At 49.3% G+C, this 16660-nt stretch overlaps 2 protein-coding genes across 3 annotated transcripts; one reads left to right on the forward strand and one right to left on the reverse strand.

Annotated features, from left to right (window-relative positions):
- Positions 1 to 3916: 3916 nt before the first annotated feature.
- FFAR2 (free fatty acid receptor 2) lies at positions 3917 to 6765 on the reverse strand. Of its 2 annotated transcripts, none has more exons than XM_058709636.1 (2): positions 6651 to 6765; positions 3917 to 5657 (listed from the first exon to the last, which is right to left on the reverse strand). In XM_058709636.1, the coding sequence occupies exon 2, from the start codon at positions 5648 to 5650 to the stop codon at positions 4661 to 4663; it is 990 nt and encodes a 329-aa protein (XP_058565619.1). In that variant the 5' UTR covers positions 5651 to 5657; positions 6651 to 6765; the 3' UTR covers positions 3917 to 4660. The 2 variants fall into 2 exon arrangements, with proteins under 2 accessions (XP_058565619.1, XP_058565618.1); XM_058709635.1 differs by lacking the exon at positions 6651 to 6765 and adding an exon at positions 6166 to 6640.
- Positions 6766 to 13084: 6319 nt separating this feature from the next.
- Positions 13085 to 15345, forward strand: LOC131500203 (multidrug and toxin extrusion protein 2-like; the record flags this gene model as incomplete). The annotated part of the gene is given in 4 exon segments (XM_058709022.1): positions 13085 to 13513; positions 13515 to 14294; positions 14296 to 14694; positions 14697 to 15345. Coding segments are annotated over 4 exon segments (1782 nt in total), but the record flags the coding sequence as incomplete, so codon positions are not given.
- Positions 15346 to 16660: the final 1315 nt, after the last annotated feature.

A 16660-nucleotide genomic window follows, 5' to 3' on the forward strand; every position in this document is an offset into this window, starting at 1 on the left:
CCTGGTAGCGGCTCTAGGCTGCTGTCTGTGTTATTCATTAACCGGGCACTAATATTTCTGTTTACCCATCTGTCATCCTACAGGGGACTCGGGAGTCTCACAATCTAACCAGCCACCCGGATCCTCTTGGATCGGGCCCAGCCAGCCACATTCAGCTAGTGTTTATTATTGAGAAGTCCCTGTGCCAGAGCCCTGTACTATATGTAGCCAGGGAGAGAGATTGTTTTCTCAAATAGGACGTGATCTGTCTGCCAGTTGAGCATATGTGCCGGGAGGTATATCCAGTGATGTGCTTGCAAGAACTGCTCATTAACATCACTTGCCAGACCCGCGTTCGGCATCTCCATGTTGGTAGAAATCGGCCCAACAGAAGTTGGCAAGTGCTACAAATTAGGGCTTCACCGTCCTCCACCCCACTCTTAGCCACTCCGCTCCCAACAAATCCCCCAACCTAGTTGTTTTAAACATTTTCTAGCACACATGAGGTGCACGCATTTGTCAAGTAGATGCGTGATAACTTATGGGGGCCTCCTCCTGGCTATTTGGTCCTTGGACAGCCCAGTTCTAATGGTAGAAGGCACAGCCCCCACTTTCAGGGAGCTACCAGTCGGGTGAAAACCCCGCATGCTCGATGTAGTATGTTATGGTTCTTAGATCTGTCCTGTGCGTTATCTCCTTGATCCTAACAACCATCTCCCTTCAGTGGTAGGCACAGATACCAGAGTGACTGTCTTAAAATGGAAATCAGACCACTCTGCTTTTTTGCTTAGAACCCTTGAATGGTCTCCAAAGCTCTTAGAATAAATTCAGACTATTTGTGGCCTAAAAGATTGGCGTGGTCTGGTCCCTGCTGACCTCCTCGGCTTCATCTTGTATGGCTCTCTCCCCAGGTCGCTGTATGCCAGCCCAGTGGTTCTCAAAAAGTGGTCACTGACCACCAGCGTCAGTATCACCTGGGACTGTTCGAGGTAGATTCTTGGGTCCCATCCCAGACCTACTGATTTCTGCAGCTGTGGGGAGGGAAGACAGTAATCTGTGCTTTAGCAAACTCTCCATGCCTACATTTGCAGAGCATTGCTCTAGCCCCACACTGGCCCACTTTCAGCCTTTGAGAAGCTAAGGTTTTCTCCCTCCTCTCTCCCTTTGTATCAGCAGTTCCTATTTCTAGAATGTTCTTCCCATGGGCCTTTGTATGGCAACTCCTTCTCATCATTCAGTTCTCAGCTGAATATCACTGACTCAGGAGAATCTTCGAAACTCCCTTAACCTCTCATTGTACTTTCCCCCACGTTTCTATTTTAGTCCAGTTGTAAAAACCAGTTGCACATTTTGAAATTTCCTGGCTTACTTGTTTACTTATTGACTGTTGTTCCCCACTGGAATCGAAGCCCCAAGAGGTCAGGTACCTTGTCTCTTATACACTCTGCATCTCCAGCCCTTGGAAAAGTATCTGGCTTCTAGTAGGTAACCCATACATATTTGTTGGACAAATGAGCTATTAATTTCCCAGGGAAGAAATGTGCTATATATCATATGACTTCATGCAGATCAAAGACGTGTTAGTGAGCAGCAAAAGGTTCACCCTGAAAATCTCAGACCAGAGATTTTCTTGCGCTTCTGTGATTGGCAAGAGCAGCCATGTGTCTGAAACCCTGGGAATCTCTGAGCAGGAAAGGGTTTGACACTTAACTGGTTCAGCTCTAACCAGGTGTGTCCGTTTCCTCAATGTTCCAGGATAGATATTTTCTGTTTTCCACTTCAGTATTTCTGGAACTGGCGGGTGACTACCTTGGTGAGTTAGCTCAGTTCCATTAAAAAAAATTTTTTTTAAGTGTTTATTTATTTTTGAGAGAGAGAGAGAGAGAGAGAGCACAAGCACATGAATGAGGAAGGAGCAGAGAGAGAGGAAGACACAGAATCCAAAGCAGGCTCCAGGCTCTGAGCTGTCAGCACAGAGCCTGACGTGGGGCTTGAACTTAATGAACTGTGAGATCATAACCTGAGCCGATGCTTAACCAACTGAGCCACCCAGGCACCCCTAGCTCAGTTCCATTTTAAACAGCCCTGACTGTTTGAGATGCAGCTCCCTGCTTCTTCTGCCTCTGATCCTTGTTCTTCCCCTGTGAGCTACACAGAATGTGTCTTCCATGAGCTGGACCTCACCTTGGTTCAGCCACATATCCAACATTCTCTTACTTGCTTCTCTTGAGTCAACGAAAAAGCAGGTGCTTTGGAGAAAGGCAGACCTGGATTTAAACTCTCTTTCACTTGTTGACCTTCGAAAATTCCCTCCATCATCTTAGGCTACTTCTCTGGAGTAGTGGCTGGCATTTGTTCAATCATCACCGTCATAGGGTTTCAACTCTCCAAAACATTTTGGTTAATTCTTCTGGGCTTGATTCCCTGAGTTAGTGTCTTTTTTTTTTTTTTTTTTTTTTAAGATTTTATTTTTAAGTAATCTCTATACCCAACACGGGGCTCAAACTCGCGACCCCGAGATCAAGAGTCTCATGCTCTACTGACTGAGCCAGCCAGGCACTCCTGAGTTAATGTCTTAAAAAAATAATGTGTAGCTCAGGTGCTGAACATGCTACTGATGAAGACCTCAGTGAAATGGGATTAGTCTTGGCTTGTTTAGACTCTATTTCTTTTAATGCCACCCCAAATCAAATAAGCGTTTTTGGAAGGTGTAATACATCCCAGATGTACAGTCAGCAGAAAAATCCCAGATTTTTTTCTCTCACACATTACTGTTAAACCATCCTATATGGTTACCTATCTAATACACGATTTCCATCATTTCTAATTTTTTCTTACCTTATTTCTTTTAAGTTGGGGCATATTGGCGTTTCGTTTCGTTTGGTCTCTTAGAGCTAAGTGATACTGTAAAATTTCCCAGCAACTTTATATGCACAGTCTCACTGGAATTTCAGAATAACCCTGGGAGGCATACATCATCCTCATGATTATGGTTTGGAAAGGGAGGCTAGAGGTCAGGACCTGCCCAAGGACAGCTTAGTAAGTACAAGCAACCGTGAAGCTGGGGCTTTTACAGCAGTCCAGTGGTGTTTGAGGAAGGAAAACAGAAATGGAGCTCAGTTGGGTGGGAATTAGAAGGGAAGTCTTTCTGGAGAAAGTGAATTTTGAGTGGGGTTTTATAACAGTGGAAAAAGTAAGCAATCAGAAGATGAGGGAGTATGGAGTTGTGGCGAGAGGGACTTACAAATAGGAAGGGTCGGTCTGAAGAATATTTTCTTGGACAGATTGGGCCCCTGAGTGAGGCCAGGGATTCATTTCCCGAGCTGCCTAGAGTAATCACTGGGGGGCTTTTAAAGGCTCATCCGCTGCCCCACCCTCAAAGAGTCAGGAGATTGGCGTGGGGTGGGGGACTGGGGGGGGGGCGTGTACTATTTTTGTACCTCTTCGTACAGTTCTGATGTAGAGCCTCTGTTGCCGACCGCCAGGCTGGGGCCGGGATCAGTTAACCAGAGACAGTGGGCCAGGGCTCCTTCTTGGGGAGAGATGAGTTAGGAAGGTGGAATTGGGCAGGGAGAGAGGATACTAAGTAGGTAATGGAATGATAGGATAGGAATTGCTGGAGGAGAACTCGTGGCAGTAGGAAAACTCTGCAGGCTTCTAAGCCCGAGGGTTACGTGTTTTAGGCCCCTGAGATGCAGCTGATAACATGAAGTCAGGATTCACCCCACATCCTCTTTCTAGGTCCCGTCTCCATTCACCAGATCTAAAATGGGATCCCACCAGCCCCGACAGTCACTCTACTCATTACATCCTGACCTTCAGCCATTTCTGTGGTTTCCCATGCATCCCCTTCCCCCCGTGCTGCTGACTGTGCTGCTTCATCGCATTTTCGCCCACCCCAGCCTTGCAGGAAAGTACAAAAACTGTGGACACTCGCTGCAGAGTTTTACCGTCTTTATTTTCAGTCTGCCAGGCCAGGTTGTGTACTCCCGGGCTCACCGGTGTTGACTTCTGACTGATGGGTGCCAGGCTGCGTCCTGACCCGTGTGGGGTGCCACGGAGGGGGAAGACAAGACCCAGACCTCCGGCAGGTTTGACGCAGGGAGACAAGATACACACACGAAGGCGACTGGAGCATACTTACAAAGCAGCAGGTGGAAGCGATAGATACAGTGCAAACCTAGATCATCAGGGGCCTGGGTCTCCAGTCCTCCCTCTTAATCCCCGCCCCCCCTTGGCTTATAACCTTCCTGAGTCTTCTTTGACCTCATTTGGTATTCTCATCCACCTCTTTCCTGTTGGCTTCTTTCCAGCATCCACAGCTAGACCGGCGTCTAGGTGTTGTTCAAAGCTTTATAGCAAGATTGCTTTAAGGACTCCGCTTGAGCCCGGTCATCCCCAGCTGCCGGCTACGTCACAGGGACTGGGTTTGTATTAGCTACGTTGCTTCCGAAACCCTGGTCTGATGGTGCTTCTGTGCCTAACCATTTCTTCTTTTTGTCACAGAGCTGTGCTCCTTTGGGCTGGAAACTTCAGTCAGGAGGGGACACCAAGCTGCTGAGAGAGGTTTTCGCAGCCCCGGTAGTGGATCGGGGCTGAGGATTCCTGACCCGTGCTCCCACTCTCCCAGCCTGCTCAATTCTTAGGTAACCCAGAGTGCCTCCAAAGGTCCAGGACCCCCCTAGTCTGTAGTGAAGTCGGAACTCGGTGCTCCCTCGGCTTGACTCACACCCCTGTCCCCACTCGCCCCCTCCGCTGTCTCTCTGCCTTTGCGTCCCAACAGGGAGGAGCCCTGATGTCGCAGTATCTGCAGCCCTTTTCCAAAGGCTCTGCGCACAGCCGATGAAGAGAAGTAGAAGAGCAGGGGGTCCAGACTGGCATTGAGGGAACTGAACACCACGGCTTCGACCCGCCACGGGGGGCTTTTCTTCGTGTAATACCCCACCAGGTGGGATATGTTGTAAGGCCCGAAGCACACCAGGAAATTAAGGAGGGTCACAACAGCCAGCCCCACAGCTCTGCGCCGCCTCTGGGCCCCCACGTGGGGCTGGGTGAGCATGATCCACACAAAGCGCCAGTAGCAGAAGATGGTGATCACCATGGGGACGAAGAAGAGGAAGAGGCACAGCTCCAGCCGCACCGGAAGCACCACGCTCAGCTGCGTTTCGGTGAAGTTCTCATAGCAAGTGATTCCGTTCGTGTTTGCGGTCTGCTGGGTTGAGTTCAAGTACTGGCCAATGATCACAATGGTGCAGTGACCAAAGGACATGACCCAGGCGACCACGGCAGCGATCACTCCGTACACAGGCTTGCGGGACAGCTTGTACTGCACGGGGAAAGCCACTCCCAGGTAGCGCTCGATGCTGATGCCCGCCAGGAGCCACGTGCTGCAGTAGATGCTGCTGTAGAAGCCGAAACCCGTGAGGGCGCAGAGCAGCTCGGGCAGATACCAGCGGAAGTTATAGGCGGCCTCAACCATCTTGAAGGGCAGCAGCAGCAGCAGCAGGAGGTCCGCCAGCGTCAGGCTGAGCAGGAGGATGTGGACGGGCGCGGGGTGAGGCTGGCGGACCCGCCCCACGAAGGCCCGCAGGGCCAGGAGGTTGGCGGGGAGACCGGTGAGGAAGATGACGACGTAGGCCGTGAGGATGATGGAGCTGCGCCAGTTGGTCATGGTCGCTCTGGAAGAGGACGGAAAAAGGCAGGGTCAGGAGGTGCCACTCACAGCCCACGGACCCTCGCCTGGTTCGGGCCGCGGACATCCTCCCTGCCGCACTCTGCTTCCCAGGCCAGACCTTTCTGTTGCCACCACTGCTTTGCTTACACCACCTGCCAGAACAGCCCAGAGCAATTATTGACTTTGCCTGGGGCGGGATATTAAGCAGGAGTTATTACGTTCGCCATCATGTGTCTCTGGGGGGGGGACCAACCCTTGGCTTTCTCCTCTCCTCACAGATACAGGAAGTTACTGTTATCGGTTCGTAACTTTCCTTGGGTCCCTTAGTCAGAGGCCTGCGGAGGGAAAGGCATCTCACAAAGGCATCTCCCGGGGAGAGAGCTGTGAGCCGTCTGTCAGGAGCACCCATGCCAGGAAAACAAACCCAGGCCTTGAGACCCAGTGCCGGCTTGCCACAGGACCCTGCCACACGCCCAGGAAGCAGGTGCCCGGCCCCCAGCCCATCTCCCTACCTCATTTTCCTCTCCTTTTGCAGAACACAGATTCTCCTCCACCTTTTCCTCTCCTGACCTATACCAGACTCTGGGACTGCACTGGAAAAAGGAAGCTAAGTGGTAGGTAGGGAGGGACAGAGGGGAGGAAGGGTGAGCCAGTACTGTCTTTTGGGGCTTGCCCCTTAAAAGACTCTAGAGAACATTCAGGAAAGCCCACAGGTAGCACCTGGCTTCAGAGCCCGGTGTTTTGACTATAAACAGAAGAACTCTTAACGGGGTCAACTCAGTTTCCATTTGGCTTGTAACCCTCGCTGCCCATATGCAGCCCGGCCCCTCCATCCTCCCTCTCTGGGCTTGACGTCCCGGCCTGTTTCCTTGATCCCACCTACACTGGCTCCTGTCTCCAGTTCCTCACAGACTTGCGTCAGCCCCCCAGCATCTCCCCCTCCAATCCAGATCCTGGCATTACTGCCCATAGCACAAGCACTGGGTTAGCTGCTTGCCTTGTCTGCAGTCCAGGTAGGTGGCTTCTTGGGATTAGTCCTGAAGGAAAGTCTGAAAGCTTCTGGGAAAGAGGAACAGGGCTTTAGCCACTGCTACTGCCCATTTCACACAGGAAAAAAAATTGTAAGGAACCTGCTGGTAGAAAGCTTTTATACTAGCGCGAGTCATGTGACTGGAGAGGGGAAGGTCAGTAATTGAGCACTGTCTCCTCTCAAACCTGAAGGATGGGCACCCGCCGCCAGCATCTTCGTTCCCCGCCCCCCAGAGACCCTCACTCTGCCTGCCAGACCCAGATTCTCTGTCCCTAGGTCCTGAATTCTTTGGTCAATCCCAGGCATTTTTCCCATTTCTCAAGTCAGATGATCTTCTCTTTTCTAGGCAATTTCTTCTGTGATTCTTCTCATCTTCAGAAAAGAAGTTTCCTACGTTCTTTCATTCTTCAATTTTTTTTTTTCCCCTGTACGGTCTCCTGTCCTCTGCCCACAGCAGGTCTCTTTTGCCCTCTTGATTGAGACAGATTGGTTTCGCCTAGACTGCGTCTTATTCTGGTGGAAATAGTGTGGGATTTAGAGTCATGCAGATGTGGGCTCAAACCCAAGTCCCTCCACTGTGACCTTGGGGCAGGTAAATTTCTTTTTTTTTTTTTTTTTAATAATTAATTTGTTTTTTAATTTACATCCGAGTTAGTTAGCATATAGTGCAACAATGATTTCAGGAGGAGATTCCTTAGCGCCCCTTACCCATTTGGCCCATCCCCCCTCCCTCAACCCCTCCAGCAACGCTGTTTGTTCTCTGTATTTAAGAGACTCTTATGTTTTGTCTCCCTCCCTGTTTTTATATTATTTTTGCTTCCCTTCCCTGATGTTCGTCTGTTTTGTATCTTAAAGTCCTCCTATGAGTGAAGTCATCCGACATTTGTCTTTCTGACTAATTTCGCTTAGCATAATACCCTCTAGTTCCATCCACGTAGTTGCAAATGCAAGATTTCATTCTTTTGGATTGCCGAGTAATACTCCATTGTGTGTGTATGTATACACACACACACACAGACACACACCCCACATCTTCTTTATCCATTCACGCATCGATGGACAGTTGGGCTCTTTCCATACTTTGGCTATTGTTGATAGTGCTGCTATAAACATCAGGGTGCCGGTGGGGCAGATAAATTTCTGAACTTTAACTTCCTTTTCAGTCAAGTGTGGATGGGAATACTTCCATCTCAGGATTTCTGTGAGGCGTGGATGAGCTAGCATATATAAAGCATAGGGGCCAGTGCTTAGCACTTAGTGGGTACCCATGAGTGGAAGCCTGCTGGCAGCGTCCGAGCGACTGAGGCCACCGCCATGCCGTCTGACTTGGGGGAGTGTCAGGGGTTCAGGAGGCCTGATGTCCCTTTTACAGGGAAGCTGTGCCCAGGCTCGGTGTCTCTCCCCCCCACGTGTTCCCTCTCCCTGTGGGCTGCACCTGACCTCTGCGCCACCCTTGTCCTTTCCTCATCCCCTGCCCCCCTGTCTGTGTAGCCCCCCTGGAAGCTCTTCAAAGCCCTGTCCAGATACACACATGGAGGAAACCAAGCCAGAACTTATTTTCCTCTTGAGGTAGGGAAGGGGCCTCTGTTTTGCCATCTGTGCTTGCCCCCAAATTTATTTGTATCATTTTGCTTTTATGATTTTCTATAAATATTCATGAGGATCTGGATTTAATGGCAAAGCAGAGACTTCCTGAACACAGATGTTGAGTAGGACTGCTTTACCTCGGCCCGTCCGTCCCCTGCCTGTGCCTGTTCTCATGTCACTGCACCCTGTCACCTGTGTTGGCGAGGCCCCACTGAACCCCCTCCTCCATGTCTGGGGTAGTTATGAAGGTAACAAAATAAAGGAAACTTGGGGCTCATGACTCACAACACCCACCTATGTCACATGAAAAGGAAATGCAACCTCTGAGGCCGAATTCAAGGACTGTGCTTTCACAAAAACCATGTCTTTCACAATCCCTCCCAAGTTCAGCTTTCTTTCATCATTATTACAGCCCAGCTTGTCAGAATAGGAAGTTGGGCCCGTTATCTAAAATTTATGTATAATCACTTTCTCTACTTCCTTATTCCTCAATCAGCACCCTCCCCCATCCCCTCGAATCTGGGTTATACCTCTGTTGTTCCATAGGACCTGCTCATCCTGCGACTGGCAGTGACCTCCATGCAACTAAATTCCGTGGACATTTTCTTCCTATTTTATTAGCCTTCCACACAGTTTCCATAGCCTTCTTGAAACATTCTCTTTCCGTGAATTCTCATATATTATGCTCTTCTGGTTTCCCTGACTTTGCTCAGGTCACTTCTTAGTTTCCTTCACCGGCCCACCATTCCCTGATCGTCCTCTAAATGTTCGAGTCCCTTAAGACTTGGCTTCAGGCGCTCTCTCGTCCTGGTCCTGTGTAGCTCTTCGGCCTGTTGCATGCATTTCTGTAGTGTCGGTTACCATCTTCACAAAAGCCAGTTTTGAATCTCTATCCAGGGCTTCTGTGAGCCTTCACATCCACGTGTCCAAATGCCTGAGAGACACTGTCATTCAAATGTCTCCCAGGCATCTCAAATTGAGTGTGTCCAGAGCTGACCTTCCCCAACAAGTTAGGCCTTCTTCCAGCGTTCTCCCTGTTGGGGCATGGGATCTCTTCCCGTTCCATCCCCTGAGCCATAATCTTGGAGTCCGTCTCAACACCGTCTTCTTCCTTATCCCCTGAATGCAGTCCCACACTTCTCAGAGCCCATCGAAGGCGTCCGTCTCTCTCCGTCTCCATCGTCCCATGTCAGCGTAAGCCGGAGTCTATTACCAGGAGGTTGGCAGGGGCCATGACCAGCTCCTTCCCAGCCACTCACATCCTGACAGTCAGTTCTCCATACTGTAGTTAGTGGGATATTTTAAAAATATCAAGCCACTTATATCACCCTCTTGTTTAAAATCCTTTCTGAGGTTTCTTATTGCCTTGAGGATAAACATCAAAACTCTTTAAAAAAATTTCTTTAATGTTTACTTGTTTTTGAGAGAGAGAAAGAGACAAAGCACAAGCAGGGGAGGGCAGAGAGAGAGAGAGGGAGACACAGAATCCTAAGCAGCCTCCAGGCTCTGAGCTGTCAGCACAGAGCCTGACCCGGGGCTCAAACTCACAAACCGCAAGATCATGACCTAAGCTGAAGTCTGGCACTCAACCAGCTGAGCCACTTAGGCGCCCCAACGTCAAAACTCTTAACAAGGCCTATAAGGCCTGCTCGGCATGGCCCTTGCCAACTTCCAGCCTAAACTCATACGTCTCTTCTCTCTCCTTGCTGTCTCTGCAAGACCATCTCTTGCTTCCATAAACGTGCCACCTTCCCTCTGCCGGGGGCTCATGACCCAGCCTTTGCCTGCAGCGCTCTATTTCTTATGACCCAGTCCTCCTCCCCAGTCAGTCCCCAGCCTTCTTTCAGATGCCCACTTCCTTCTTAAGAAAGCCCTCCCTGACCTCCTGGGTGCAGTTAGATTCTCTTAGTACATGTTCTCGGAGCACTGTTGCTGAATAGTATTCTGTTTCATGGATATTTCATATTTTATTTATCCATTCACCTGTTGCTAGACATTTGGGTATTTTTTTGTTTTTCAATGTTCGGCTAGTGTGAATAAAGCTGCTGTATGTACATTGTTGTTTAGATCTTGGTGCAAATATGTACTTTCAGTTCTCTTGGGCAGATACCTAGAAGTATATTGGCTAGGCTGTATGGTCAACTTCTTGTTCAACTTCTTAAGAAACTGCCAGTTTTCCAAAGTGGCTGTACCATTGTTATTCCTGCCAGCAATGCACGGGCATTCCAGCTGTTCCACAGCATCACCAGCCCCTCGATAGGTGTTAGTCTTAAGTTTTAGGCATTCTGATTACAGGCCCTGGTATCTCGTTGTGGTTTTAATTCGCTTTTCCCTGACGACTGTTGACGTTGTGCCTCTTTTTTATGTTCCGGGTACTGGTCATCTGTTAGATTATGGGTATTATATTTTTTCCCACTGTATGCCTTGTGTTTCCATTTTCTTAATGGTCTCTTGAAGAACAAAACAATTTTGAATTTTGACAAAGTCTAGCTTATTTTGTTTTCCTCTTATGTTTTGTGCTCTTATGTTCTAAGAAATCCTTACCTACCTATCCAGCCCCACATCCTGTTGAATTTCCTCGGTATCTTTACTGAGAACGAATTGATTGTATCTGAGTGGGTCTGTTTCTTAAACCTCTCTTCTGTTCTAGCAATCCTTAACGTCTTTCCTTTTACCATCTCCCACCGTCTCGATGACTGTAGTTTTATAAGAAGCCTTGGAATCAGGAAGTGTAAGTCCTCTAACTTCATGTTGTTTTCTAAGATGGCTTGGGCTCTTCCAGGTCATTTGCATTTCCAGATAAATCAGTTTCTACGAAAAAGCCTGCTGGAGTTCTGACTGGGACTGTGTTGAAGGCATAGATCAATTTGGAACTGTCGACATTGGAATCACACTGGGCCTGCCAATCCAGGAAACATGACATATCTCCATTTCTTTAGGTGTCGAATTTCTCTCAGCAGTGTTTCCTCATATTCAGCAGAGAGGTTTTACACGTCATTTCTTGCATTGATTCTTAGCTATTTTTGGTGCTCTTAACAAGTTGAATTTTTAAGACTTTATTTTCTAATTATTTGTTGCCCTCGTAGCATCTTTTACAATTCCTTCACAGCACATGTGTATCTCAGTTTGTTATAATACCTTTATCATGGGAGGATTTGCTTAGTGTCCATCTCCCTTGTGAAACTATCCGTGAAGGCAGGGAACATGGCTGTTTTTCTCACCATTGTATCCCCAGGGTCTGGCATAGAGCCTGGCACATATTGGACACTTGATAATTGTTTCTTGGATGATGTGTGGATGGATAAGCGGAAGAATTGGAATGGAGAGAAATCCATTTTCACAAGCTCTGAGTTACTTGTTTGCAGTTGCCTCATTTTAGCTTCTTCTGGGACCGTCATAAGAAATCCCAGCCGGGAATCACTTGCGAGCTCTTTTGGAGATTAAGGCACTCCCGTTACTTTTGCGGGAAGGTGCCTGGATCTTTCCTCATCACCAGTATCGATAATTCAAGCTAATGTGTCTTCATGACATAGATCCTGCTTAGCAAATATGAGGGAGGTATGGGTATAAAATATTCAAAAGGGAAGGGGAAGGCACTAACGGTAAATGAAGAGCTGTTGTTTCATTCATTCGTTCAACGAAAATGTGCCTGCTCTCTAGGATGTGGTGGGATCTGTGCCAAGCACAGGGTCAAAAAGATAAACACGGTCTCACACTCCCGGAGGGTGGTTACATGCTAGAGCGTAGAGACTGTGAGCCTATGTGCCACGGGAGTCTTTATGCAGAGAGAGACACTGTGAAGGAAGTGAAATGGGGCGATGGCAGTGGTCACCGCGTGGCAGGGACTTCCTTGGCCGGAGGCTTCGGGGAGGCCATCTCTGCAGTTACTGTTAGCTGACCCCTGAGAGGTTGAGCCGGATTCTGGGGCTGGCCACTGTGAGACTCCGGCAGAGGAGGGGTCTGGGTGGCGGAGCTGGCAGATGGTGCAGGAAGGCAGAAAGCACGTTTGTGTGTGTGTGTGTGTGTGTGTGTGTGTGTGTGTGTGTGTGTGTCTGCATGCGCATGTACGCGCACGTTCATGGGCAGTGGAGGAGGGAGGCAGAGAGGTTGGTGTGACTGGAGCGTGGTAAGCTAGAGCCGTGACCGTGGAAGACCAGACGGGTGTTAGTAAGGACTTGGGATTCCATCCGTAAGCAGTAGGAAGTCACTTGTGGGCCGTAAGAGGAGAGTGACGTGATGAGATGTAGGATGTGTGCGCTGCTGTGTGAGGAATGATCTGCATGGTCTCCAGAGGGATGACGTCGGAAGCGGAGAGAGAATAGAAGTGGTCGGGGCCACCCAGGGGAGGACCGGTGACGGCAGGCATTCAGGAGAATGTGGCAGTGCAGGCAGAGATCAGTGGATTTGGGGTCTGCAACTTGAGATAAAATCACACTGTGGGAAGAGCTACAGGACAGCAGAGAGAAATGGAGCTCTCCGGGGGAGTGAGAAAGAAGATGATTCTAGACCGGTATATCCAAGTAGACTTTGAGATCTCATTGCTGTCCTGTGCTGGTACATTTCGCCCCCCCCCATTGGTTTGCGTAGTGCCCTTCCCCGCTTGCACCCTCTTTTAAATATCTTTTTTTTAATGTTTATTTATTTATTTTGAGAGAGAGAGAGAGAGAGCGTGAGTGGGGGAGGGGCAGAGAGAGGGAGGGAGAGAGAATCCCAAGCAGGCTCCTCACTGTCAGCACAGAACCTGACGTGGGGCTCAAACTCATGTACCATGAGATCACGACTTGAACTGAGATCAAGAGTCAGATGTTTGACCGACTCAGCCGCTCAGGTGCCCCTGTCGTCTTTTAGATGCTGCTTGTCCGGCCTTTCCCGTGATTCAAGTCAAGAGCAGTGTCCTCCACCCCGCGCCGGCACGGAGCCCCCTGCAGCTGCCGTCGCCTCCGCGCCCCGGGAAGGCACCGAGCCGCCCCGACGCCCCTCGCTGGGGTGGAGCCGACGTGCGGCAGGAGGCAGCCGCTCTGGCGGCCCTCGAGGGCTCGGTGTTCCTGGCCCAGTTGATGATCTTCCTGATTAGCGTCGTCAGTTCCATCTTCTGTGGGCATCTGGGCAAAGTCGAGCTGGATGCCGTTACTCTTGTGGTATCGGTGGTGAATGTTATTGGGATTTCAGTTGGAACTGGCTTGGCCTCCGCTTGTGACAGGCTGATGTCTCAGTCCTTCAGAGGCAAGAACCTAAAACGCGTGGGGAATCACACTCCAAAGAGGAATCCTCATCTTGATGCTGTGTTGCTTTCCTTGCTGGGCCATCTTCATCAATACGGACTGTATCCTCCTGCTCTTAAAACAAGAACCCGAAGTCTCCAGGATAGCCCAGATTTATGTGATGATTTTCATTCATGCTCTTCCTGCTGCATTCCTGTTTCAGCTGCAGACAAGATATTTACAAAGTCAGGGCATCATCATGCCTCAGGTGATCACTGGGATTGCAGCAAATGTGATCAATGTGGGCATGAATGCCCTCCTGCTTTATGCCCTGGACCTTGGAGTGGTAGGATCTGCCTGGGCAGACAGCACTTCCCAGTTCCTCCTGTGTGCTCTCCTTCTCCTGTACATGTGGTGGGAAAAAATCCACATCAATACCTGGAGAGGGTGGACTTGGGACTGTTTCCAAGAATGGGGCTCCTACATCCAGCCGGCTGTCCCCAGTATGTTCACGGTGTGCACTGAATAGTGGACCTTTGAGATCGGAACTTTCCTTGCAGGACTGATTGGCGTGACAGAGCTCGGGGCCCAGGCCATCATTTACGAACTGGCCTCTGTAGCCTACAGGGTGCCCCTTGGCTTTGGTGTGGTGGCCAGTGCCCGAGTGGGCAAGGCTCTGGGGGCAGGGAATGCTGAGCAGGCTCGGGACTCTAGCATCACCGTTCTCCTGTGTGCGGGTGTCTGTACTCTCGTCGTGGGCATTTTACTTTCGGCGATGAAGGATGCGATTGCCTATATATTTACCGGAGACAGAGCTATTATTTTACCTTGTGAGCCAAGTGATGCCTATTTTTGCTCCCTTTCAGCTATTCGATGCCCTTGCAGGCGCCTGTGGTGGAATCCTACGAGGTATAGGAAAACAAAAGATTGGTGCTATCGTGAACACCATCGGTTATCATGTGTTTGGTTTTCCCATCGGAGTATCTCTGATGTTTGCCGCAAAACTTGGGATAATAGGTCTCTGGTCTGGATTGATAGTCTGTGTCTTCTTTCAAGCCCTTTTCTGTCTGGTGCTCGTCTGGAGGACAAACTGGAAGAGAGTCGCAGAGCAGGCACAGGTTCGAGCTGGGGTGAAAGGGATCAAAGAGCCCACGCCACACCAACGGATCTGCCTGTGTTGGAAAAAGAAGTTCACCGATGGAGCGATTTTACCTGATATCATATCGTCAGATCAGAGAGCCAGACCCAGCTAAGGGTAATAGAAGAAAACAACCGGTGTGCGGTGGCCACCGTTGGGGATGTTTTGACAGTGAAGCAACTGATGCTCTATCGTGGAATGGCTCTAGCTGTTGCCGTTGCTGCTCTTTTAGCAGGAAGTCTAATAAGAGTTTTTCAGTGAGCGTGGCTAAAACAGAAGAATTAGCAGCAGCCCACACACTAGACGTGATAATTATTGTGATACATGAAGCCCGGGAGGTGACCCTGTCATGCGCACAGTGGCTTCTCTCCCAACTGTGAAGGGAAAGGATATCAGTGATGTTTTCTTAGTTATCCTGAGAATCTGCACTATCCTGTTGGAGATCACGAAAGGAGTTGTAATTCTAAGTTTCTCCCAAACATTAACTCTACCATGGGTTTTAAGGCTGTAGATTTGATTTTCCCTGCCCTAAGTGTTCTGTACTCTTACACTGAATGTCTTCCTTCTTTTGGGAAAGTTCATTGCCTTCTAAACTTGATTGCTGACCCAGTTTTGTTTGTATTTCTCTGTTAACGTATTTAATCTCGTCGGTGAGTGTGTATTAAGTGCCTGTTCTAGTGCTGTCTCAGGTATTGCCATGTAAACTTTTATAAAATAAACACCTTAAAATTGAAAATGTGTGCCTATGAGGGAGTGCCTGGGTGGCTCAGTTGGTTCAGCGTCCGACTTCGGCTCAGGTCGTGATCTATGGGTCATGAGTTCAAGACCCACATCGGCCTCTGTGCTGACAGCTGGGAGCCCAGAGCCTGCCTCAGATTCTGTGTTTCCCTCTCTCTCTGTCCCTCCCCCACTTATGATCTGCCTCTCAAAGTAAATTTTAAAAAAATTAAAAAAGAAAAGCAGTGTCCTCCAGTTCTGCAGCCTTGCCCCCCACATCCCCAGTGCCGGTGCTCCACTGAAGGGGAGGAACAAGAAGGTGCAGCCCAGAACTAGCATCCCAGGAGTATTCTTCAGGCCTGCCCCTTTTGGACTCCTTAGTGGGCATCGTGGGTTTTGCCACCCACTGCTGGTAACCATACCCTGACCTCCCTCTGCAGAGACCTCTCCTTCCTTTACTCGGTCCACCTGCTTGCTATTGATCAGACTCCAGGCCTCTGGCCAATAATACCAGCTGTGGTGGCTGAATAACGGTCTCCCTAAAAGATATGCGTGTCTTAATCCCTGGAACCTATGGATGTCACCTTACATGGGGAGAAAGAACTTTGCGGGTATGATGAAGAATCTTATGGTGGGGAGGTTATCTTGCATAATCTGCGTGGTCCTCAAAGGTCATCAGGGATACTCTTTTTTTTTTAATGTTTATTTATTTTTTTAGAGACAGAGAGCGCACGAGCAGGGGAGGGGCAGAGAGAGAGAGGGAGACACAGAATCCGAAGCAGGCTCCAGGCTCCAGGCTCCACGCTGTCAGCACAGAGCCTGACGCAGGGCTCAAACTCATGAACCACGGGATCATGACCTGAGCCGAAGTCAGACATTTAGTCAACTAAGCCACTCAGGCGCCCCGATCACAGATATTCTTATGAGAAGGAGGCAGAGGGAGATTTCAGACAGACAGAAGAGGGGAAGATGACAGGATCACCAAGGCAGAGACTGGAGTGATGAGACCACAAGCCAAGGAATGCCAGTGCCACCAGGTGATGGAAGAGGCAGGGAATGGGTTTTCCTTAGACCACCATACTGGTTTTGGATTTCTGACCTCCAGAACTATCAGAGACTAAATTTCTGTGGTGTTAAGCCACTGTGTTTGTGACAATTTGTTATAGCAGACACAGGAAATGAATACACCCGCCCCAGCATTTACTGCCCATTCTGATACTGTGTGTCAGGCGCTGTGCTAAGAGCTTTGCAAAGATGAACTCATTAATCCCGAAAACGTTCTGTGAGACAGACTCATAAACAGAATAAACTGGTGGCTGCCAGAGAGGAGAGGA

This window comes from Neofelis nebulosa, chromosome 17 (assembly GCF_028018385.1).
Source record: "Neofelis nebulosa isolate mNeoNeb1 chromosome 17, mNeoNeb1.pri, whole genome shotgun sequence".
Lineage (NCBI taxonomy): Eukaryota > Metazoa > Chordata > Mammalia > Carnivora > Felidae > Neofelis > Neofelis nebulosa.